Source organism: Acipenser ruthenus, chromosome 23, assembly GCF_902713425.1.
Source record: "Acipenser ruthenus chromosome 23, fAciRut3.2 maternal haplotype, whole genome shotgun sequence".
NCBI lineage: Eukaryota > Metazoa > Chordata > Actinopteri > Acipenseriformes > Acipenseridae > Acipenser > Acipenser ruthenus.
In genome coordinates this window covers 23,077,005-23,102,784 of record NC_081211.1, presented here as the reverse complement: position 1 = coordinate 23,102,784, position 25,780 = coordinate 23,077,005, and the positions used below count along the sequence as shown (strand labels likewise).

Below are 25,780 nucleotides of genomic sequence, written 5' to 3'. Positions count from 1 at the left end.
AGCATTGTAAGATTTAGAAAGAGCTGTCCACTGGTGCCACTGTTTTTTATTTTTTATTTTGCTCACTAAAACATCAAAACGTTAATGTCCCAAAGATTGCAAAACCTAAATGCATTTTGTGGAATACTGACCAGTTCAAATCATCTGGTATTCCTTTCTGCTGAATCACCTACAATTCTGTGTCATTTCATATGAACAGGAGTTGGAAAAAGGTTGTTCATAGGAATCGCTGTATTTACCAGAAATGTATCATCAGGTTCATCAGTAACAGTATATATCCCTTGCCGTAGACATAAACAGAACATTACACATAACAGAATCAAAAGCAATTCTCTAAACATTCCACTTACTGTATGCAGAACTGTAGATGTAGACCATGTACAGTTTTACCAAAACTAAGGAAGTCGTTCCCCAAGATCTTTCGAAAAGGCTGAGCAGATGTATAAGGGGAAATCAGAAAACAGCCGAGAACTAAATTACTATTAAGCATTAAAGTGTGCAAAAAATTAAAATTAATTGTTGTAGCCATTAACAGCATTTATCCAAAAGAGCTCCCGAGACATATTCTACAAGCTGCTGATGGATGTGTGCAGCCCGTTGGGATGGCAGTAAATAGTATTGCATTACTCTAGATTACAAAGACATAGGGAGGCCATCCAAACCATTTCCAGTCTTGGCAGCGCTGTCATCCACGCAGCTTTTTAACATTTTATGAGAATGTTTGTTTAGAATAGCCGAGCAGGGTTGTTAAAATAAAAGGAGAGGAGCCACGTGTTAATAATTTAGGGGAAATAATAATGAATAGACATGTATCCAGTGTTAACACTGTGGCTTTCTCACTGGGGCTGTGGATTCTTGCGGGTCACAATTAGTTTACCCAGACAGGCTACTACGGACTTAGGCCAGTCCAGTGAAGCAGTTTCAATAACCAAGCGCTGTGGTTAGGAGAATGTGTCTCAAGTGCACCTTCATCAAACAATTATTAAAAAAAAAAAAAGGTTCTGTTTGGTGCCTCAAGGTTCTACCCTTGGTAGAAAACCATTAAATGCATCACCTAGTCATTAGATCATTACCCCCAAATGATCCCAGTGTTTTAGCTGCTATGGTTTCCCCTGGTCAGCTGTTCTACTCAATTATTACTCTCTGTATAAATCTCTCACCCCAACATCTGCAAACTGTGAGACTCTTCAATACACAAAAAGTACTCCTCACCTGGCCCAGGAGTGAATCTGATCAAGGTTTATTGGTGAAGGTGTGGCTCCGAGGTGAGGCGTTTCCACTGTGCCACCCTGGCCAGAGCAGATTATATAGGGGTCATTCTCTGTTGGAAGTCTAGATCAATGCAGCAAACAGGCTGAATATGTTCTAGAACCAATGGTCTCTTTATAGCAAGTTTAACCTGCGTTTAATGGTGTGACGTATCCAGCAGCAGACGGAATATTAAGAGAGAAAGAATGCTGAATACATCAACAATGTATGCATTTGTTTTCTACTGCTCCTGGTATATATTTTAATCTAAAATGTGGTTGTACATTACAGTTTGAGGGGTTTTTTTTCTTTTACTAAGTAGCAATTAAAAAAAAACAAAAAAAAAAACACTTTACCAATAGGCTTTAAGATTTTTATTAAAATATTTTATAGCGGTAGTTACCATCACAAACATGATTGTTTCTAACACAAAAAAAAAGGAACAAAATCATCCTTAAGAGCCTAAACGAGAACAGAAAAAGTTTTGCAGTCAGACATTTGAAATTAAAATAATTTAAAAAAAGAAAGAAAAAATAGTAACACTACGTTCACATGCTGTAAAAATACATTTCAAAATGTCAATAGCTTTTCATTTTTTTTGTTATATGAAGCTAGACTCTCTACAGCCCGGGACTGAAATGACACAGCTTCCCAGTCAGCCATCAACAGGGATTACAATAGTGACTTGTGCTGGTCTGGTAAACTTCAGAGATGTTCTTAAAATATCCCTGACGGCAGATCCAGAGGCTGGGCCATCCCCCGGGCATGGGCATGCCTTTCAACCCCAACGGCGGCCAGTACTCAGGAAGAATTAGCACTGCATTTGCAGCACTGTAGACAGTAAGAAAATGTGATGATGACACTGTATAGATTGCATTTGTTTTTGCAGTTAGAGAAAAGCTACTCAAAAGTTGGATTGTTTTTGTATGGTCAGATTTCTACTATTTAAGTAATATGGTCAAGCCTCTCAAAGTTGCCACACATTTTTATTGGCTTTGAGCAATGGATTTAATAAGAGCACTCCGTGCAGAATCTTTGACTGACAGCTGTCAATATGCCATCAAGTTAAGGATGGATTCATGCATCTTTCTTTTAACTCACATTTATCAAAGGTCATCTAAAAAAATTTGAAAAACTTAATGAAATGTTTCAATACAGCATGTAAAAACACACAAAATGTTCATGTTACAAGTCACCATTCAATTTGATTTTCTAATCCACATCACTAACAACAATGTATCATCACACCTATTCCAAATAGAAATAGAAAGAAAAACAAAACAAAAAAAAAACAAGAAACAAAAACGACATTTCATGGTACACATGAGAGCCCAAGTTCAAGTCCCTCCAAGGTATTTCAGCACGATCAGCTCACACGTTTGTTAAGGACAGGTAGATACAAGGGGTGTGTGGAGGCCAGGTCATTGCTAATATAGAATTATGTTAAATAAAGACGGTGTGCTAATTGCATTTTCTGTACACTATATTTTCTAGAATCGGTGACCTTTAATCCTTTCATCCCAACAGCAGTTCATGTCATTTCGTATCTGAAATTTACACAGCTGAATTAATCAGACCCCTTCCTAACCACTTGATTTTCTTTATAAAATTACTGTTGAATTAACTTTAATTAAATCCAGGTTTAATTGTTTCTATCAATCCATTTTTTTTTAAGAAATCTCAATGTAATGCCTTTTAACTATCTCTCATATATAACAAAATGACTTGGTTCAATCAAGCTAGAATTAAAAACTACAAGCTTGTTTAGTGCTGCGACTGCTACTTTAGACATTCCACCCTCCCAAAATTCAGACACGCGCTTGTCAAACATCCCTGAAGGCACCAGCAAGCGCAAATCTACTAAAATGGCTAACCTTTTCAGCTGCTATCAGATATCCCATTATACATCATGTATGCAAGCATTTAAAGAAGGTAATGGCACAGCTGCCTGGATTCATGTGTACGCCCCAGGTACAGAGAATGGGCCTTTTGGATCATTTTAATAAGTTGGGAAAGGTAAGACTTAAATGGAAAACCTTGCATAACTTCTCTCTCATAGGACTTGGGAACTGAGAAGAGGGGATCGCTGGTTATTGAAAGCCAAAGCTATATATAAAAATAAAATATAACGTAATCGTATTGTTTTTAAGCCTGAGATTTTTTTTTTCTTAAGTTTTATGATATACCTAAAGTGTTTATTTTCTTCTGTATTTAAAAAGTATGACGTGTTGTCTTAGTTTGGATCTCTCTTTTTTTTTTGTATAGTAAAGTACTATGTAGAATTTAAAAAACTGTACACAGAGAAAGAGCAAGAGTACATTCAATATCAGGTCTTGAGGTACTACAAAGGTATTCCTATGTCACAGAGCAGTTAATTCACAGTAAAGAACCTCTTATACACATTCATTCCTCCTTTGGCAAGGAACTCTTCCTACAGCGATCCTCGCCCATTACATGATCACGAATGAAAGCAGCAGAGCTTTGTTTCAGACCTCTGCCAGTCATTTCAATGTCACAGTAAAGCCACTCCTGCACATTATTACTGAGGGGCTGAACTTTGAAAACTTGGTAGCCCTAATTTTGTAAAACTCAAAAGTTCGTCACTGCCAGTAACAATGACAGGGTGCTGTTGAGTCTTTGGAAATATGCTGTTTAAAGAGAAGAACAAAACACCCCTGAAGATCTCAAGATCTATAAACTCTACATACAGAGGCACCCCATTTCCATTCCTCATCCCAAACAAGCCCCTTTAAATTGGGTGTCTGTTTACTTTAGCGAGCATCTGAGAGGCAAAGCATGGCCTACATCTTTGTTGCTAAAAATAATAATAAAAAAATGGCTTTAATAAAAGCTAGAATTGAATCCCAAACCCCTTTCACTTGGAGCACAGCTACAAGCAGCAGATTAAGAATTCTGAACACTGAAATATTGGAAAGGCCCAATGCTGGACGACATGTTTCCATTTAAACATCTTAAACACCCTCCTCCTCAGCGTTAACACCTACAGTCCTTGGAATTTTTTTTTTTTTTTTTAACAAGCCTGTAAATTCAAGAAGCAGCGATTTTGTTTTGTCTCTATTTTTTTTTATAAAGCTTTATAAAATGGTTTGCCTGCAGAATCACGGAAAGGAAACCAGACATTTCTTTCATTCTACAAGACATGCCTGCATGGCCCTGGATTGATCTTCGTCAATTATTGTTACAATTGCTGTGAATCACAAGCCTGCTTCATGGTGTGCATCCGTCCTGTACCCCTCACCTGGTTCCAATTATTCAAAGTAGTTTTCAGCTTTGGTGAATTCGAGAGATAGTCAATCTCACTGCTCCTGGAACCCGGATTTAGAAGCATTTGTACTGTTATTTTCTTAACCAAATTCAGCAGCCAAGCACTACATAATCATCCTAAAATATTTGCTATGGATGTCTACATATACTTTGCTGCTGGCGCCCTCTTGTGGTACAGATTGGGAAGCCAGTCTTTAATAGTAGATGTAAAACCTCTGTAGTGCCTAATCCATTTACAGTAGGCAGGCACTACATATATGTCACTGAACTGTCTGGCAGCTGCCAAGGATTTTCAAGTTTCTGAGGAGGAGATGCTTTACATTCTTCTGCCTTGTGGGCTTGCCCCTGTATTGGCTGGAGTTTACTGTGGCCCTTCAATGCCTCTGCCAAAGGAGAATAAACGTATATACCACCGTCTGCAAGAGCCAAAGCAGGAACTGTAATTTTTGCTGTCTGAGTTTGCCATACGGAATCGAGTACTAAAATCAAAATTTGTCACCACCGCAGACACTTCTAGGAATGTCACCAAATCAACAAATTCTAAATCAGATCATTAAAATGCATTTTCAGTATTTTCCACAATACTAGAAAAAAAAAAAAAAAAAACACATTTGATCAAAACAATAAAAGGAAATACCTGAATATAAAACACTGCAAAATAGTTTCTCCTGCAAATCCTATACAGTAACAACTAAGAAACTCCCTTCCCCTCGTCAACAAAACATAAGAGCTCAAACAAGTAGGGACAGGGACACTCATTTTCTACCTCAGTTCCTGTTTGAAAATATATTCCGATACAAACCCAGTGTGACACTCCTAGAGGTTTCTGATTGCAGCTGAACAAAACGTTATGAATACAGGGTACAAGACACTTTTTAAAATGTAAATGATCACAGGGTTTTGTCGTGCAGTCTGGGTGCTGTAACCCAGAGGGCACAAAGATCATCCCACATTGAGAGGATTGAGGAACTGTGCTCGGAGAAATATTTTTTTATTGGAGGAAACACAAGGCTGGGTGAGTGAGACTGGGAGCGAAGCTGAGAGAAAGTGTGTGTGTGTGTGTGTGTATATATATATATATATGTGAGTGTTTGTGTGTGTGTGTGTGTTAGACTGACTGCATAAGGATCTGGGTAGACAATGTGGCCTGGTATTAGGAGGCATTTCAAAACACACAAACTTCCTAAAGGTAGCTTCTGTTGTTGCTTTTTTTTTTAATTTGGTACACAATCAGAAATAGGAATCAGAAATACTATGACAAGTGCCTACCCATTCAAAAAGTAAGGATTGTGGTTTGGATATTACATTTTTATATATATATATATATATATATATATATATATATATATATATATATATATATATATTTACTTACTATGTTAATTAAGAAGATTAGTAGTGGCCAAGCGTTTCCTTTGATTATATTTTCCATGTCACTATAAAAGCACACTGTTCTGTTTTAAATGAGGTGATCTGTGCAAAGTTCCCAGCACTTAATACTGCACACCAAAAAAAAAAAAATGTATCTAAAATGAGAAAAAAAGTCCTTTAATAGGCAATTAATGCTTACCACTTAAAGCAACAAACAGAATGTGAAGTAATCATTGAGAAATTAAAAACAAGTCAAACAACTGCAGAGAAAATGTTCAGATGTTTTTTTTGTTTTAAAGGGAAAGTCAGTAATTGCCTGTTAGAGGTGGCGAGGGTGAGGAATGTGGTTTTGGTGCGTTGCTATTGGTCCGCTGGGATTTCTCTGTCGGACTCAGGCTTGACGGTCTGTCCGGGTGAGGGGGCGTGGCTGGGGGGGATCCCGTGTGAGATTGACAGGGTTCCTGCTACCATCCCCTCCACTGCTGCAGCTGGGAGCCCCCCTGCTGTGACACCGACCATTCCTGCTGGAAACCTGCCACAAGCAATACAAAAAAAACACAAGTTGGATAACAATGTGCACGCTCCTTCACCATCACTAACCACTACAGAGCAATCCGCTTACACTGGCATCAGGCACACATTGCTACTATTCAGTCTTTCCTCATGTACCTGTATGCTGAAGCTCCGTTGAGCTCTTGGTGTACGCTGGCTGGGTCCATGGTTGGCCACTGAGCTGCTGCCATCAGATACTCCTTATTAACGCAGTTCTTTAGACTGTCTGGGATGCGCCCTTGAAAAGAGAACAACGAGACCACAGTGACACAACCGAAGAGCCTCGACTCTCCACTAGAGAACACGCTAGCTTACTATATGAACTGCTGGCTGACTAGGTACAGAACAGAAACCTTTTCCTTGAGCAGAACCAAATTGAAAGCCTGAAAATTAACACAACGCAGGAGGAGAATGCGGTAAGCAGTCAGTTTCAAAGGTTGTAGTTCAGGGGACGATTAAGGTTCACTTCCACCATTGTGCTCTGCTTGCTACTTATTTGTCCTCCCAGCATTAGAAGCCTCGTACCTGTGATGGCTCTGCGGACCTCTTTGGCAGCCTCCTCTCGCGACTCAATGGAGGCTTGCTCACTGTACCAGGCTGTGTGAGGAGTACAGATCAGGTTTGGGGCATCTTTTAAAGCACCCTGAGAAAAACTGAAACGAGAGGAGAAAGTAAAAAAAGTCTGGTAAGTCTGTTGCAGGACTACTAAATATACTAACTTTGAGTGTTTTCTAGTTATGGACAGAACCTATTCGTGTCTAACAATCAGTAACAGCTGGTCTTCTTGACAATGCTGTGATGCCTCTTGAGTTTTACATCCCTGGCAGACTGCTGCTTACCTGAAAGGTTCGGTTTCGTGAACATCAAGCGCCGCCCCTCGTATCCTGCCCTCTTTCAGTGCCTGAGCAAGGGCCTTCTCGTCCACCAGGCCTCCCCGGGCAGTGTTCACGAGGAACGCCCCCTGCCGCATCTGCAACAGGACAGCAGAGTTCAACAGAATCAGTGAGCAGGCTGGAAACTTGACGAGGTTAGGTTTGTTCCACATGGACAATCAAGACAGAATGGATGAGCAATGCAGTGGAGAGCTCTGTGCCATCGAGAAGTTGCCACACAAACCAAGGATACAACTTTAACCCTTTCAGTGCTGAATTATTTTTTGTCGAGCTGAAGAATGAAATTAAGTTATTTAATTCAATAAAAAGGAACTCCTTTATTGGAGTATGCATGAGAACTGGGCACTTTCTTACATACATTTTGGTAAATGGGACTTTTAAAGGCCCGTCTGTACTTTAAGAACTCTAAATGGCACCAAGACTGAAAGGGTTAAGCTGTATTCAAAAAATGTATTCTGAAGTCTTTCATCAAGATCAGATTGCTTCTCAAAGGTTGCAGTTGACTAGTTTGAGTTTTGAAGATGTACAGTAAATACCACTGATCGCAATCTTAATATTTCACCTAAATATATACATCGTTATGGTATTTCACATACCTTTATATTCTGGTAAAAAGAGATTTCAAACTATTAACTTACGAGTACTAAACAACACTGACTGGTGTATTTGTTCAAGTTGGGGGCAGTTCATCTTAGTTTATTTCAATAAAGAATCTGATATAACATAAAAGCAACGCATACGCAGAGCGTACCTGATCTGACAAACAGTTGCTGTAAATCCCTTAATTTTTTTTAAAAGTACCTTAAGCCAATTTACCTCACAGCTACACCCAAGAAAAATCCATTGTATGTTCTCAAGCAGAACACAATGGGGAATGAAAGAATCTATTACGTGCCTGAAACACTGGGCCACAAAAATCCATCTGGGTGCTAACCCAAGCATAGATTCTTAGCAGCCTTCACAGTCTCAGTAATGTGTGTGTCTTTTAATGCCTTTCAATACAAAACCAGATCTCCACAGCTTATCTTCATGAAGAATGAAAGATCAAACCAATTTACGGCATTCTGTAAATCATTTCGTGTGGGGTGAGACAGACGCACTCACAACCACATCCCATACCCAGAATACATTTCAATAATGGAATCCCGGTGTACTTATTCCCAGCAACGGATTTATAAGCAGTACATTTCACTTCCAGTCATTAGAGCAGGACAGCGCTCTGTGTGATGAAAGATCTAGCTGTGTGACCTGTTTGATGGTGAAGTCGTTGATGAGGTGGTGGTTGTGCTCGTTCAGGCAGCAGTGCAGCGACACGCAGTCGCTGTGTATTAGCAGATCCTGCAGGGTGCTCATTCTCTGCAGGCCCAGGGACCTCTCCACCCCATCTGGAAGATAGGGGTCGTAGAAAATCACGCTGAATCCAAACGCCTTCGCCCTCAGAGCCACTGCCTGGCCAATCCGCCCTGGAAAGCAATCAGCCACAATTCAACACCTGTCCCGTTAGCTGAGCCCTGTGAAGAGCATTTCACGTCACCGTTAAAAAAGCTACATTGAAATGTCAGCCTATCCTAAAAGTTAATATATTTACGCAATTGAAGCCTGGCAGAATAAAAGATTTCTGTCCAAGACATTCTGTGATCATTTGAACTGGAGTTGCATCATCCAGTGGGCAGAACAGTTGAGTGGTAGGGCACTCCCTCTCGTCCATATCCCAGGCTGCTGTCTACATGATGTTGTTCGTTGCAATGGCTTTGGGATGGGGCGTGTTTCATAATCACCCAGGCCGATGATGCCGAGCGTCTCTCCCCGGATGCGCGCCGCTCCCCCTGCCACCTCGCGGATCTGCTCCACGCTGCTGGCGCGGGTGCCCTCTCGCATGGCCTGGTGCAGCCATGTGACCCGCCGGTACAGGTTCAGGATGTGGCACAGTGTGGAGTCGGCCGTCTCCTCCACCGAGGACGAGGGGATGTTACACACTGCAATCCCTGCAGGTGGGGGAGGAGACAGAGAGGACACCAGGGATTATTACTCTGGCTTCAGTGATCACTGACCAGCTTCACCACCACAGATAGATCACTGTCAAGTCCAACTCTTCATTCCCAATGCATCTTACTTTACTTTGTAACACCACTGAATGCAGTTCAGAAATGTTAAGTGTCCATATGCTATCTGGCCTCCATAACACAAACTCTGTAATGCACAATAATACATTTGTGGAATAAATACAAGAGTTGTGATATCAAATAAATAGATACTGCCTGGGGAACAACTGTGTGCTTGGAAGACATGAGTCAATGGGCCAAACAGCAACCTCTTGTTTTAAGCATTTATTATGTTTTCATGAAAGAAAGAAAGAAAGAAAGAAAGAAAGAAAGACAAACAATCAATCACATTAAGAAAATAAAATAGCTAATACGTCGGAAAATGTATTAACGCCCAGGGATTGGATGTTTCATGCTTATGCATTTGTTTAATCATTCCTCTGTGTGTAGTTGTCCTGCAAGCCCACCTGATCTGCAAATACATGTGTTATTATTTATGCTCCGTCTTAAAAAAACAATTCCGAAAACACTTAAGAGGCCTGCCGTTTTAAAGCTTTCGAATATTCACTGCAGAGCCTGTGCTCTATGAAGTGCTGCTACCCATTAGGCACTGGAACAGCTTGCTCTGGGTAATTAAGATTAGCCAGACACGAGGTTTAACTACCTTAGCACCTCAAATTGGAGGGCAGACGTCAGCAATAGGAGGCTAACACAAAGGGAAATCCCAGAGTTACTCGCTGCTTTGGAAAGTAATGTACTGGTGGAAAAAATAAATAAAAAGATTTCTGCATTAATTCTGGGTGGAGAGTTAACCATTTCTTTTTTTTTTTTGGATCCCTTATTTCAGGTGTGCCATGTGTATTAACTGTGAAGGTCTACAATTATTTGCATACCATACGGGCACTCCTTCCACCTCGGCACAAGCCTGGCCACGCAGTTTCCTCTGGGCAATACATTTCCAATATAAGCCTCAACGCCAGTGAATATTTCATTGTTCTGAACCCAGCAGATTTGAAATGCCGTAGCCTCTGCAAGGCTGGTAAACTCAGAGCTATTAAGAAGCTACACAGTGAAAGAGGACAGAAAGCCAGGAGAGGTCTAAACCCCCTTACCTAACTCAGCAGCTGCTTTGATATCAATGTTGTCAAAACCGCTGCCGATCCGGACAATGATGCGCAGGCCTTTGAATTTGTCCAGGTCATCTCTGGATAGTGTGATGGTGTGGTACATCATGGCACCCACTGCTTCATTGAGGACCTACAGGGCAGGCGGGATCCAGAAGGGTTATGAGAATCACAAAGCACAGTGTGCAGCAAATCCCCAAATCCTGGCTCAACAGTAGTTTCCGAGCGCTTTTCTCAGAAATAATTTATAGCATATCTAAATACAGTTCTCACCCTTTGAGATTTCACTGTTGGGCCATGTTGACAATAAATTGCAAAAATCCAATACTTTCCTGTATAAAACCTTCACTTTTTTGATGTGCAAGTTAAGTATTAAGGCAGGGCTCGACACTAACTGTTGCCCAGTTGCCTGGGGCAACCAAAATGCAGCCTCGGGCAACTTGAAAATGGAAAATGTTATGCAACTATATGAAAAGTCTGAACTGATGCAACATATCTGTGACTGAAAGTGATGCTGTATATCACAATGAAATGTTGATTGTTTGTTGGCCTGGATAAGGGTGTCTGCTTCGTAAATAAATAATACATTTTAAGAAAATAGCAATGTTTATTTATTTATTTTTTTCAGGCAACCTAAATTTCACTCCAGGCAGCCTGGATTTTGTTTGAAAAAAAAGTTAGTGTAGAGTCCTGAATTAAGGTAATAATAAATCAAATAAATTCAAAGATGGAGCACTGAACAAGACGTTAACAGGAATCCAGCCGTCAGATTTACTTAAGTTATTATTTTTAATAATATTTATTTTTCACGTACTATATATCCTGTTAGATACAATACAGTAAGTTTGGACGCTGGACAGGGTGAGGTAGTGCTGCTGCTACAGGGGATCAAAACCTTGATGGTACAGGGGTACATTTCCAGTAGGTTGTAAGTGTCAATAGATGTACCGAACAATAAATTACAAGATAAAGCGAGAATCATCCGAAACAAAGACGAGTTGGGAATTTCTCCTCTTCTCCTACCTTTTCATGTATTTCCTGTGTAGACTGAGCGTCGCAGAACGCGACGGTGGCCACGTCTTTCAGAATGGGCATCTCCACCGTGCAGTCTCGCCCGTCCAGCAGCGCCACCAAGGGCCTGGGGTGCATCGGGCCGTTCAGAATCGGTGGGCGAATGCCTGGAACGGTAAGAGACAGACAATGATGAGATCACCCAAAAGCTAAACCCATAGCTTGCATTACGCAATTTCCCCTTGGTTAACGAATAAACAGCATACTAAAATGACAGCAATAAATCACTTAATGGTAGCTATTATAAAATATTTTAAACAGTATACACCTGATTTAGGGCTGGAGTCTCTTCCTCAATATGTATTTATTTTTATTTCATAGGAAAAGGGCTGTTTATACAAAAAAAAAAAAAAGCAATCCAGTTCAAAATGCTGAATCAGAATTCTCTGGCAAAATTATAAGCTAGAAAAATAGAGCTAGAAAATAAAATAAGAAAGCAAAAACAGATCCATGTACAGTAGTAAAGAAAGCTGTGCAACATACTGCATGGAAGTATAGCACAGAAACCCATACTGATACACTAGGGTACATCACACAACTACATCGAAACATGCATTAAAGTAGCGAACACATACAGTTTTTCCAAGATTTAAATCCACTTCAACCATTACAACTGTAAAATAAATACAAAAGCAATTCAGATCAGTTCATTTCAGCCCCAAAGAGACTTTTCTTGTCTTTTTTTGTTTACCCAAAATGATGTAGAGCTACTCTTAGGCTACAGTATCTGGCATTGTGTGACCAGCAGCAACTCAAAGATGTTTTTTGTGGATGTCTGGTTGTGTACATTCAGAAGAAATAATAGGTCCTGACAGCTCAGGGTCAGGTTCTCACAATGCCTGTGCTGTGTGTGCAGGACTCATCCCCTGGCCTGGAGAATGAGTACAATCCTCCGAGTCCCAGAGCTCCTTCTTTGGAACAAGCCCCAGCACAGGAGCCTCTCATGTAAAACAAAGTGCACCCCGTTATTCTCAGAAGCACGGCACACTGGGGCGTACACTTGAAATCTCCAAGCATTAACACTGAACCAAACCACGGAAAATAAAGAGGTTACCTTTCGTTTGGTACTGACTTACAATACTAGGCGTGAACATACTTAAATACATGAAATATACAATTAAAGGAAATGGTGACACATCGATTGCAATATATATAAAAAGCAGATTTTTAAAAAGGTGGACGAAGTATGCCATGCGGTCTTCCTAGGTTAAAACCCCACAACAGAAGGCCTGCAATCATTAAAAACTATCAGAAACCTCGAGCCTGCTGTTTCTATTGTCTCCCAAACTGTGTCTGCATCTCTCAGACTAACTGAACCTGCATTGAAGTCCCTTATCCAACTAGTGTACACAAATGGCATTCAGAATCCAGGACAATGAACAAGGGCCCCATTCACCAAACTAACCCCCGCCCCAAACGCAGAGGTAGCATCTCCCCCTCGCCCATCCCCCACACAGTGACCGTACCCCTCTGAGGGTCAGACCCCACCCCCCCCTCCCCACAGACTGGAGCAGCAAGTGGTTAATTCCTGTCAAACAAGAGACACACAGTCTAGAAGGAGATTGTTTATGCATGTGTATGTATTGTATCAACATGCTACAGTTAATAACATGTTTAATTAAGCCCTGTATTTTTAAACACAGACAAACTTTTTTACCCTCCTGCCCCAATTGCTTAAATATGGCATTTAAACTTAAAATACACAAAACTAAATCAGAATGAGGCAGCTTAATAGTAAAGGTGGATATGTACAATAATATATGTTTAAAATAAAGACTTTGGTTCAATCTAAATAGGACATTATTCAAAAATATATACAGAAGCATACTATGAATTTAAGTAGCTGCTCATTGTGGAGATATGGCTTATCGAAGACATTGAGCCTTTTTTTCTTTTGAAATGCAGCTGTAGACTACAGCCCTTTCTATACATTGCAAAAATAATAAGGCCTTCACATTGCTTTCCCATACAGCTGCTACTCCCCTCCCCATTTCCTACCCTGTGACAGCTTTGTATATTTACAGTTGTCTTTGTCTTAACCTCCCCAGATGTTTCAGGAGTTCAAACCAAACTCTCCAGCGTTTACCTGGGAAAGAAATCAGGAATCTCAACTGGGTTTGTTTCCTCGCTCATTTGCCATGCATGAAACCGCAGTCACGTCCAAGAGGAATAACAATATATTAAAAACCGAGTACACTAGATCAGAAAAGAGCCCAGGCGGTTTCCCTGCAAATCTCCAAGGCTCAGATTTCTCTGCATCACTTCAGGGAGTTTTGCAATTAGAGCAGTTTCCTCTATGGAATGGTCTGCTTGGTTCAGCACTGCACCTTGATGGTATTGGCTGCTGACTATGTACAATACATTCAAATGAACGATGCCTTTGCTATCCATGATGCAAACACGTTTACAAAGCTCAGTCTTAGCCATAAGTAATGTCATACCGAAGAGCAAATGAAAACATAACAAGCGGTGTTACAATGCGTTTAAATAGAATACAGTATAAATAACATTACTAACTCAAGGCAATGTCATGATGTATGTATGGGTTAACTAGCAACTTGGTTAAAGAAAGTGAAGCCTTGTACAGTCTATTACAATTTGTGGATTTGAAGAAAAATATGGGTTGCTTAAGAAAGGTTTCCAATGAACCAACTGTATTAGCTTTAATCTGATTGAATCTCCTTTCCAAGTTCACTGAGCCGATAGTAATGCCAACAGAAACAAGACTAATTTGACTAGAACAGGTCCTGAAAAGCTGAAGTCACAGCAGACGTTGTGCAGAGCAGAGTATGTGTGTGGCTTGCGCTACTATATTGCCTGTGGCATTGAGGAGAGGTTTCAATATGCAGGACAACTCCCGACAAGAAACTTGATGTCTTAATGCCCAGCATGTATAACATCCCTGGCTTTCAAATTAACATCATTCATTTTACTATTTAAGCAATGTGCAGCAATTCAGTCAGCTGTCTCGGGTCCCATTATCCATTCGAAAAGTCGCCTTTCCAAAACATTACTAATTGTGCAGTATGCATTACCTGCAGTCATTTCTGATATGCTAGCCGTGCAGTTCTGTATCGGAAACACACATACTGTACTAGTTTATCGGAAGAGAACAACTTTGCATAGGCCATATACACTTAAGATTATTCAAGTCTCAAGTCTATATTTAAAAAGCTGTAACACACAGAACCTTCCGCTATCAAAGGCATCTCTCATCCTACAGCACAGCAAACATGTGACAAAATAACCCTGCGACCCACAGAACACAAGGGCAGAAAAAAACAAAGAGAACACCCAACAAATGGAAGCATGCGTGGAAGATCAGGGGGGGGGGGGGCTGGAAACCCCAGCTTGTTTGGACTGTGTGTCGGCTCTCCCACTGCCCAGGAATTACTAGACACCAGCTTTAGGAAACCCAACGCCAAAAGACGTGATCGGCTGTTCAGAGCCAGCCTTGAAGGGGTTAGACATCAGCAACACTGTAAACTAACATTTACACTGCAAGCAATTAAAACCCCCACAGCAAGGTGTATTGTTCAGCCACTGCAACATTCAGCTGCCTTCAATTCCTTACAAAAGGGAATTAGCCCTTGGATTGTAACCTTCCTTCCTTCCTACTGTAGTTGAAACATGCATGCATTTCAGTCTAATCTGTACGTATGTGTTGACATAGGATCAGCAGCAATATCACAACAATACACGCGCATGACAAATCAAGGGCCACACAAAGCTGTTCATTCAAGAAGGGTTCATTCATTCATTCATTCCTGGTGCTTTTTCTAGAGCGGTGCGGCTGTGGGTTTGTGAGTGAGGGGGTTCGGTCTTGCTGCAGTGCCCCACCCTAGCCTCACACAAACACTGCCTCAACATGCCGAGTACAGCAATCGAGAAAAAGGATTCCTTGCATGCACACCACAAGCACCTCCGCAAGACATGTAAAGCCTTGAGAGAAATCCCCAAACCTTGCATCCTGGTGTCAGCTGGCCTCCCCCCTTTCTCAGTCGCAGTCAGGTCCAGAAAAAACAAACCCTGCACACCCAAAGCGTGCTGCTGCTACTAGAGCCTGAAGACGCTCCAATCAGACGCAGCCATAACTCAGCATCAACCAACCATTACAAATCTCATGAACAGATGGAAGGAGCTCTTTTCTTTTTTAAAGAGGCAGTTACTCTTTTTTTTTTTAATTAAATGCACACAATAGTACCAGGTACGGTAAGGTTTTTTTTTTTTTTTTTTTTTTAAATCAGAAGTTTTTAAAATTAAAACTAAAAAGCCACATCCAAAAATTAAAAATCAGGTAGAAAAAAAACAGGGGGAATTGCACTTTATTTGCACACACAAAAAAAAAAATTCACAAAAAAATTATATAGAGTGACCTTGACAGAATTGATCTTAAAAGTGACTCTGCAAAGTGGATTATTTAAAACAGTTTTCAACAGAAAGATTGCTGAGTGGCACTCTAGAACAAACAGTGCTAACACTGCAGCGTGAGCGGTGCCTTGTTACAGTAGCTGCAGCAGGCTAAACCAGACCTGACTGTGCACCATTTGAGCCTGAGTAGAGGGGTGGAGAAGAAAGGGACGGGCAGACACTCCTTCTACCTGCAGAGTCAATACAGCTTTGTTTCCACCCAATAGACCCAAATTCTGATTCTCTCAATAAACTTTAGAGAGATTAAGCAGAGCACAGATCCTTTGAGTCGTTTAATGTGAATAACACCAGCAGTGCACAATGCAGTGGGTCTGTGCTGGTGTTTCAGGGTTTGAAACAGAGCATTTGTATTGAAATGTATACACTTTCAGACTGGCACAAAGAGCATTTTTTTTCTCTAGATTTTTTTTTAAAACCTTGCAGACGTGCCAATACAATCCATTTTCTATACTGTTCGGATTTAGCCCTTGGCGTTGAGGTAATTTATACATAACAAGACTGGCACTAGCCAAGGTCTTTCAGGAGATTGAAGATTATTTTTTTGAAGCTTGCTAAAAGGCGGCAATCTGCCAGATGTTTTAACCTTAACATTTTGAAAGTAAAACTATCTTAAATCCAAAACATAATAGTACAAATACACATGTTAATTTGCTTACTTTTAAAATAAGCAAACCACTAAACTAATTTTGCTGTTCATTCTTTTTCCTTTTTGAAGTTATATAAAATGAGTTATGTTAGGGTGATCTTTCTGTGAAGGTATTCTGTGCTTAAATAGCCAATATATAGCTATGGCCAAAAGTTTTGCATCTCCTAGAATTTTAGGATTCAGGGAATACAAATAAATAAATCAAAAAACAATATGAACAGGATTAAGATATTTTATTTAACATCATGTAATCAAAGATACTACAGAAAAGATATTGCCAGTCTGCCGGAAGCCATAATAGTAGTACAGTATTTCATTTTAGATTTTTTTCCTTCATTTTTTTGTTAAGTATACGGAAAACTACAAAGCGGTATGTAATTCAATATTTTAATGCAACGTTATTCAGCCTGTTTCATTCGACTTTATGAAGCAACATTTGTTAATTCTATAGGGTGATGCTAAACTTCTGGCCACAGCTGTACTGCACTCTACACTAAGATGGTAAAGAGGGAGATGAGCCGGAGCTGGCATGAGCTCCTGTCCTTGTGTCTCGAGCACCATGCTTCCCTTCAGCCTGCCTCCTTCACAACGGACTACAAGCTGGCACAAGCACACAACAATAATCCTGGTTTAGTTTTTAATCAACTAGATAAATCTCCAGGGGGCAGGGGGGAAGAGAACAAACTGACATCGAATGGGGATCTGGGCACACCCCATCAGGGCACCATCATAAGCACAAATAAGGAACAGCTTGACCCCGGAGCATGGGGCCCCATCTCGTGCCTTGTTTGCTGGCGTCATTGAAAAACACACAAAAAAAATCAACTCTAAATATATTTGACACACTCTATAAAATCAAAAGCCCCATGGCAAGATTACCCATTAGCAATCATATCTTCCACTGATTCAATCTACCACATAGAGAAATCCCATTGTTACTTGAAGCATGGGGGATGGGGGAGAGGGTCGGGGCAATTAGAAGCTGAAAAGCATGCCAGACCTACATTTAACAAATGGACCCATATTTAAGCAAACAAAAGCTCTTGTACATTTCGTTTTAATCCTACTTGAATTAATATGGCATACATACCTCGTCCTCAGAGATATAACACGCGAGCATTCCAACCTATTTTATTAAACACACTCACAAGCTGCAGCTCTCACTGTACAGCTTAGAGAGCTCTTGACAAGTCACATGAATTAAGCCGAACAGTAATTGTTTCAAAAGGTTGTCTAGACAACTTCAAGGACTGTCATTACGAAAACACAAAACAAACTGGTTCGACTACACAAAAAACAGTTCATTTGCTTGCCCACATACAACTTTGATCATTTAAGCAAAGGGGCAGGCAGTATCAATATGTGTAATGGAAACAGGGATAGATGCAACCAAAAAAAGGCTAAATCTGCAGCTCTGAAAATACATACAGTAAACTCTGTTAGCCCTCTGTCAGTACCTTTTAATCAGAAGACAGTTTGACTCCATCAGGGACCTTTTACTAAAAATTAACCATACAGTACATTCAAACAACATTTCAACGGCTGTCCCCTAAAAAAATTAAATTGAGAAGCACAGCACTAATCTACTCCAGCCCTTGAAAGCCATTTCACATCAGGTTTTAGAGGTGATCAATTCAAGAATTAACAGATTCGTATCTGAAGAGGTGTAATTGGTTCAATGAAGTAATTAAGGGTATGGTTGTAACAAATAGCTCTTGCTGTGCACCTCTGATCTACCGTCTTCACAGACATGCATCACCTACAGGCAATTAACCTGCAAAAACTTCTAGTTTTATCTTCTTACCAGGCAGTCCTGTATTTGCATGATCACCCAGTGTGGGTATAGTGATTCACGCGGCATCGTCAAAACCAGTTTCATCACCTCAGTGACCTCAGTAAAAGGACAGCCTGTAAGTGCCAGTGGCAATGTTGATTTTGTCATGGAGACATACAGTATCCACCTAAAGATTGGATTGGACTGAAACTTGGACTGGTCTTTTTACTACAAAATAAATAGCAACCTGGGCTGGAATTTAAGCCAGCAAGATTTGAAGAGGCACACACCCTAAAGCTTTTACAGTGTGGTGTTTCCATTCCGTTCTTGTTATGCCCATAACAGACACCGCAGACCTTCGCTGTAAAATTTCCAGGTCAGATTTAATTGTGTCCCATATCCGCCATGGGGCTCTTTAATACACCCTGTCTGAAAAATATGTTTTAAAAATATAAAAACGGAAATGACCGCCAAACCAAAAAACTCCAAAAAGCACAAAACCGGAGCAAACATTACCACAGCCCCTTGGAAGTCCTGAGAATCATACAACAGACTACAATTACAGACAGTGGCTATGGCCTTAATCATTTTTAACCTAAAAACATGTCAAAAGGCAGCTACAGGTGTTTTTTTTTTTTTTTCTTCTAACAGTCATATTAAACTAGTTTAGGATCACAAGGCTGTTTTTGTGCTGCAGTCCCCTCATTTAAAACAACCAGGTAATTTTGTCATCAATTTTTATCATTGTAACATGCCCCATAGAAAGGCTTGTGACTCATTTCTTATAATCTGGAGGAGATATAAACCAGTGTTGATGGCATATTACTGGAAAAATATACATTTGTAAAAATTAAAAAAAAAAACTAGTGTGCTGCCAAATAACAGTATTTATCTACATAGGGCTAACCACAAGTGGATGTGCTGTCATACAGCTTCTATCTTGCACTGAAACCCAACAAACTTACACAAAATGTCAAAACATTTGTCAATCTGCAGACTGAAAAAACAAAAAATAAAATGTTGCACTTGAGCTGTTGTGTTAGTGGCCTCTTAGGAGACTGCTTGATAACATGAGTGGAATAACAGAAGCACAGCCTCTTGCAAATATCTCAGAAAGCAGGTCTCCCTGTCCAAACAACTCTTTCTTCGCTGGTCAGCGATTTACAGTTAGGCTATGTTGTGATGAAGCTAAATACATTCATAGTGGTTTTGCTCCCTGCAGTATCAATAGCTGTTCTGACTTCCTGGTTTTGTTACTGTTTTCAGGTTAATATCGAATAGCAAAAGAAAAAAAAATAATCTGAAGTCTTTAAATCTGCAGTCGGGTCATATTTGATCATGCTCTACAAATAAAACCTTTGCAGCTAGACTTGTGACTATTTGGGGCTTTAAAAAGAGTCATTTATTACACTTTAGAATGTATCCTTAATCTGTAGTAGCTACTAAACAGGAATGATCTGTTTAGGATCTGGAATTACTAGCAACAAAATAAAGATGACCCCATTTCTCTCTGCGAACCAACATTTTCACCCTGTCTACAGACTATAGGCTACAGTACCCAATAACAGGGCCAGCATCGTGTCATTTGCACACAGTAAGCAATAACCAAGCATCTCAATTCTTATCCCACACAGAAATGCTGACATTTCTGTTTTCTTATTTTTAAGAAATCTTCCACAAACTGTCCGCCTCCGGATGACTAAGCGGTTTATTTTTCAAAGTGCTCCGTTATTCTGCATGTCAGCAGCCTACACAAAGACAGAGATCCAGTAAAGTGCCATACCCTGATCTAGCACAATAAAGACTGGAGAGGCCCTTTACAGCATTCTGCTGCTGCAGTCACAGCAGGGCTGTTTTTAGAGTGTAGGTTAAACTACGGAAGAATCTAGTAATCAGAGTAACCCAGAGAATCAGATTTTAGTACAGATGAAATAAACAACAAAAAAATGAAGACGGGTGATGCTGGTGTAGAGGACCTGGGGTCAATTCCAATTGCAGCAGGCTTGGGAGCTGAAATTGTAATTATAATGATACATTTGTTCAATTACAATTACACATATTAACGTGTTTATTTATTCCAAATAACCAAGCAATAACTACCAATACAGAAACATGCTATAGAACGGGTTTTCTTTAAGCAAATGGGATCACCTGAAGTGGTTGAAAAAATTCACACCGATCACAGACACTCACATAGCTCATTTCAGAAACCAGGAGAAGAACATTTCCTTTACCTTCACAGATGCGATCTAAACGCTGTCGCTTTACTTTGTGTTTGTCCATCAGAGCCATTGACACAGCTTTGCAACGAAGATGAGAACACCAAGGCAACTGGGGTAACTCCAAGAGGAACAAAAACACAAAAATAAATATACAAAAAAAAAAAGAAAAAAAAAAAAAGGATACTCTGACTTTCCCGGTCTGTGACTAACAAGATCCGTCTGTGGAGGGAAAAGAGAAAAAAAAAAAAAACATGAGAATCTTTAAAGAAGTGTGTAACAAAAATACATATCTGAATATCTAGTGAGTTACTAATAATCTGGTGGATTTCATTCAATAAACAATGTAGCAACACTTAACCTCTCTATTTGGGTTCCAAGAAAGTATCCCTAATAAACTTTGAACCAACCAATTGAACTGTTTCATGAAACAAAACCCAAATTTCACAGCTGCACACATTAGCATCTACATTACTCACAGTTAATACTAATTTATGTAAGGGGGGGGGGGGGGTTTCCAATTCGGAACTTCCTACTCTGCAACGGATCACGTTTAAAATATGTGAGTGAATTAGACAACGGATAAATCATTTTACAGGCAACACAATTATTCCACTGGGACGGACTGGAAAGTCCTGCTCATTTCCATCAGGAGCAAATCAGGACTCCCCGGTTATGAATGCGGGCGGGACGAATCTGAGCTCATCGACTCGCACGAAGGACAACGTCAACAAGTATCTTTGTGTAACTGGATTGTAGACTGCTGATGGAATCAACGTCAGCCCCAGTTTGATATTGAGTTTTACAGACTGGTTTCATGATTCCATGCTTGGATAGAGAATTACAAAGCCCTCCTGACCAGCAACTGTCTTAACGGTCAGTATAAAAATGACCCTGATATGTTAAGCTCTTACAGTCAGTCTTGGTAAATTGGGGGACAGCATCTTTTAATTTAATGTAGTATTTAAACACCATATCTGAAGAAAGGAAACCATCCAATCATGAACTTGCTGCTCAGGCCAGCGAGAATCACTCCCTGGGGAAGGGTGAGTGCACCGTGGCACAGCCAACACAACCACATCCTGGTCTATTCTTTAGACATGCAGCTCGTTCAGCTGATATGAAGAAACCGAATGGAAATGCAACTCCTTTTGTTCACTGATTAAAACCCTGTGAGCTCCTCTTCTTATGGAAGATTTAAACATGGAAACATGACATTTGAAAAAGGTGATGTCATAAAGATGGAAGATCCAATGGATTGAAAACGTGTAACTAATTGAAAGCATCTGAACTCACCCTTGCTTCTTTGTAACTTGTGTCAGCTTCTTAATCACTGGCTCTTACTACTCCATGCTGCTTCGGGTTGTTTCTCTTATCTGTTCAAATACACCAAAAATACAACATTAACCCATGACTGTACAGAAAAACAGCACTTTCTTGCAGAAAAAAATACACATCAATTTGTATTATAAATAAAGTTGTCATTGGTGTTCTCTATATAATTATTGTGTAACTATGAACAAAGCTAATGAGGGAAGGAGAAACTCAACAAAAAAATCATATTGGTTGGGAAGGAAAAAGGCTCAGCAGTGGGCATTGAAGGGTAAAGGTTTCCATCAGGGAAACATTACAAAACCTTTTTTTTATTCTAACAAACAAAGCAAGGTCAGGCTTTGTAAACTAAATTGTACTTTAAGTCTAATTAAAAACAAAAAGCTTGTTGGGAGATATAAATATTAAGCTTCAGTTTTGCCTACTTTTAAGTTTATTGTTTTATTTATATAGTACTAAGCAGAAGCAAAATATTTTACCCAGTGCTACATAAGAGGCACTGCTTGTAAACTAGCAGTCTGTCCACAAACTAAACAAGTCGATATTACGTCATGCTCTGACGGTCTTCTTTTCCCCTGGCAGGCAAACAGGCAATAACTATGCAACGATAAACAGCCTACAAATGACAGCTCGAAACATTCCAGTATTTAATTTATTCTGGGCATTTACAGTGGTTATTCTTCCTTTGTTTTCTTCAAACATTAACTTGAAACACGGTCATGTTACTTGATGCCTGGTGGTACTTTAAATAGACAGTGTTATTAGAAAACTAACTGTCTGGTCACCTAATTAAATAATTTGCTGTAAATCACGGTGTTCGGATCTATGGGGGAAAATGCCCTTAAATCCGCCCGACAAAAATACAAAATAAAACTAAAGTATTTTGTTTTACGAATGACAGAAACTGACAAATTAACACAACCTCAAGAACTCACCAGTATTTTTAATGTCAGATAACTGCGTTATGCATTTCATGCAACATTGTTTTAACATGAAAAGTGGACATAATTAACGGAAAATACATAGAAAAGAGAATCTAATACTTTAATTATTAAAACGCGCAACATCTGTTTTAAATACAATCCATTTATTTCGGTCAATACAGTATAGTATAGTATAGTATATTCAACATACTACACAAATCGCTGCACGCGTGGGGACATATACTAACCTAGGGCTATACTACAGCGCTTGAGTACTGAACAGTATGAAATCCAAGTTATCGGCAAATTACATTTCATTATTCTGGTAATCGCTTGCTCGCCCGCTTTGACCATTCCTGTGTGCCACTTAAAATTAATCGCTTGATTCCCCCCGCCTCTAAAAAGAAAGACACGCCTCTCTAAAATGCTACATTTAATTATTGAACCCGCAGTCCCCAGATGCACAATCAACGTAAAAACACGAATAATTTGAATATATTAAAACAAAAAGCGCGTCACTCCCCCCCCCCATAATAACACAGCAATCTCGCAGTCAAAGGAGGAAGCACGTTCTGTAATTGACTAAACACGAATCTCCCCACCAAAAAAAATCAACACAAAAAACAACTTGAATGAAACAATCTAACTCTTGCCATCCGATAATTATTTTAAAAACACAACTATTATCTCCGTAATCCACCACAGTCGCCGCTTACTATTCTTAAGAATAAAAGTGGGAAAATTTGAAATTGGAGAAAGTACCACTGCTAGCCGTGCATGTGTGTGACTGTAGGAAGCCTGCTCAGTTTACCTCACAGACGAAACCCTGCAAAGAAACGTCAACAGAAGGCTACAGTCGGGCACGGAAGTTACTTTTTGTGGTCTAAAATCATAATAAACGCGGTCCATCAGAACCCGGCTCGGTATTTACCCGATCGTGGCTGTTTTTGGGTCGGACGGGACGGGTTGCAGTCAAAAAACAGCCCTCTCTCCAACTCGCCATGAAAGAGGAAGCCCCCGGTTCACAAGGTCAGGCAGCTATAGAGGAGTTTCTTTCTTTGAAAGAAGAGCTCCCCTGGTCACGCTTACAGAGTTATTGAATATTGGTGGAGGGGCACCTATAGGCAATGGAGAGGTATTACAACTACCAACTTCCAGTTGCAAAGCAATATTGGTACAGTACAGTACTTTAGGCAATGTTGCCTTTTTAGTTGAAGTTAGATCTTCTCAGAGTTTTAAAACCTTCACATTCTTTGTAGATACAAACGCCCTTCACAGAGAATAACAGATATTATATTTTTGTATTATTCCTCCCATCATGATGATCTGATAAATGACCATCAGTCCCCAGAGATGGAATTTGTTACTTTTTTTTTTATAACAGAAAATAATTGTATGACATTACTAGACGATGGCTATAACAATGCTGTAATTTATTCCATAGTTCTGTGATGAAATTGGAAAGCAATCCATCCTTCATTGCTAGACAATGGCTAATATTCTGGGGGTGCCACTGCACCAGTACGCAGTCTTTGGGCTGTATTGTGAATACACATCACTCACAGGGGTCTATTTGAATGATCTTAACAGTGACAGGTCTACATTTTCGTAAACCTTAATTAACTTTATTTTATTATAATGTAATGAAGTGGTTCAAGAAATCAGCCCTGGTGGTGAGCACTGACAGGATTAACATAGAGGTTCAGCTCATCAGAGTTCTCATAATGTTCAGACGCATTACTAATAGAATCGTGGCAATTTAATTCCAATATTAGTAATAGCAATCCAGTGCATGTCAAAGCAAAGGTTATTCTGTTATAAAGAGCTTTCTAATGAATGGTTTAAGGTCAGGACAGGAGGCTGGTATTGAAGGTGTGTTGTATTTGCCTGGAGCTTTACTTAAACTGTCAAATAGTTTCATGCAGGCCTGCTGATAATGCACTATTAGTTTAACACAGTGTGTGCAGATTCTGAATACACTGTACTTGGGTCTGTACAGTGTGTGTGCACAGGTCTCTTTAATTGTTACGGTTTCACATGCCATAACTTGCAGTATTTCTCTTTGTGTGCAGCCAGGATGAAAGCCCCTGTTACAGTCAGTCTTGCCATTGTTCTGAGATTATAACTTTATTACAAACGAACTTTGCTCGAGGCATATACTGTGTTCTCAAGAAAAAAAATGGATTGTATAGACATCCGTAACTTGCTGCTAGCAGTGGCATTGTTGTTTTATAAGATTAAAAAGGTTCATCAGATCAAGTGCTTATTTATTTTATGTTATCTTTCCATTTCAGGTACATCCTCTGAGGAGAGTCTTCAGAGATTTCGCTGTGGCAGGAACAAAAAACTGTGAATGAATAAAACAACAGCAACATCAAGGATTGACTGAGGCTGAGCTAGCTCATGGTGTAGTGCGCCATACAGTTTAAATAGGTTACACATTTATGAGTGCTGTTTAAAAAGCCTGTATGAGATGTTTTCTAGCTACTGGGGTTATCTGTACATCAAATACACCAATTTTTCTGAGCGCTAATAGAAAGCAAAAATGTCACATTTAGAGACTTTTACTGCTGTAAGCAGCAGCCAGACCTTGCCAATTTGTATAACAGAAAAACTTGATGGGGAAAGCAGATGTCAGGGCGGAGGGAAGCTTGTGTCCCCTACAGCTAAAACAGCTTTGGGGGATTGTCAACCAACAAATTGTAAGTGTTTTCCTATTCGTATAAGTACAGTGCACAGAAGCGTAAACTATAACAGAAACCAAGGAATTCAGTGTAAGAGCCCTGAAGCCCGTGTACACAGAAGGTCTCCGTCGCACTGTATGTTTTTTGTTTGCTTTTGTGTGGACGTTGGCCTCCGTACTGTACCA

General features: G+C 39.9%; 1 protein-coding gene across 3 annotated transcripts; it reads right to left on the bottom strand.

The window, feature by feature from the left end:
* Positions 1-1,607: 1,607 nt before the first annotated feature.
* Positions 1,608-23,987, bottom strand: LOC117413343 (C-terminal-binding protein 1-like). 3 transcript variants are annotated; one of them, XM_034022391.3, is made up of 11 exons: positions 23,843-23,987; positions 21,953-22,032; positions 20,672-20,878; positions 11,539-11,693; positions 10,504-10,648; positions 9,128-9,334; positions 8,598-8,812; positions 7,296-7,426; positions 6,982-7,109; positions 6,574-6,694; positions 1,608-6,436 (listed from the first exon to the last, which is right to left on the bottom strand). In XM_034022391.3, exons 3-11 carry the CDS (start codon positions 20,727-20,729, stop codon positions 6,265-6,267), a joined length of 1,332 nt encoding a protein of 443 aa, XP_033878282.3. In that variant the 5' UTR covers positions 20,730-20,878; positions 21,953-22,032; positions 23,843-23,987; the 3' UTR covers positions 1,608-6,264. The 3 variants fall into 3 exon arrangements, with proteins under 3 accessions (XP_033878282.3, XP_058852840.1, XP_033878283.3); XM_058996857.1 differs by lacking the exon at positions 23,843-23,987 and adding an exon at positions 23,723-23,798; XM_034022392.3 differs by lacking the exons at positions 20,672-20,878; positions 21,953-22,032; positions 23,843-23,987 and adding an exon at positions 15,549-15,693.
* Between the last annotated feature and the right edge of the window lie 1,793 nt (positions 23,988-25,780).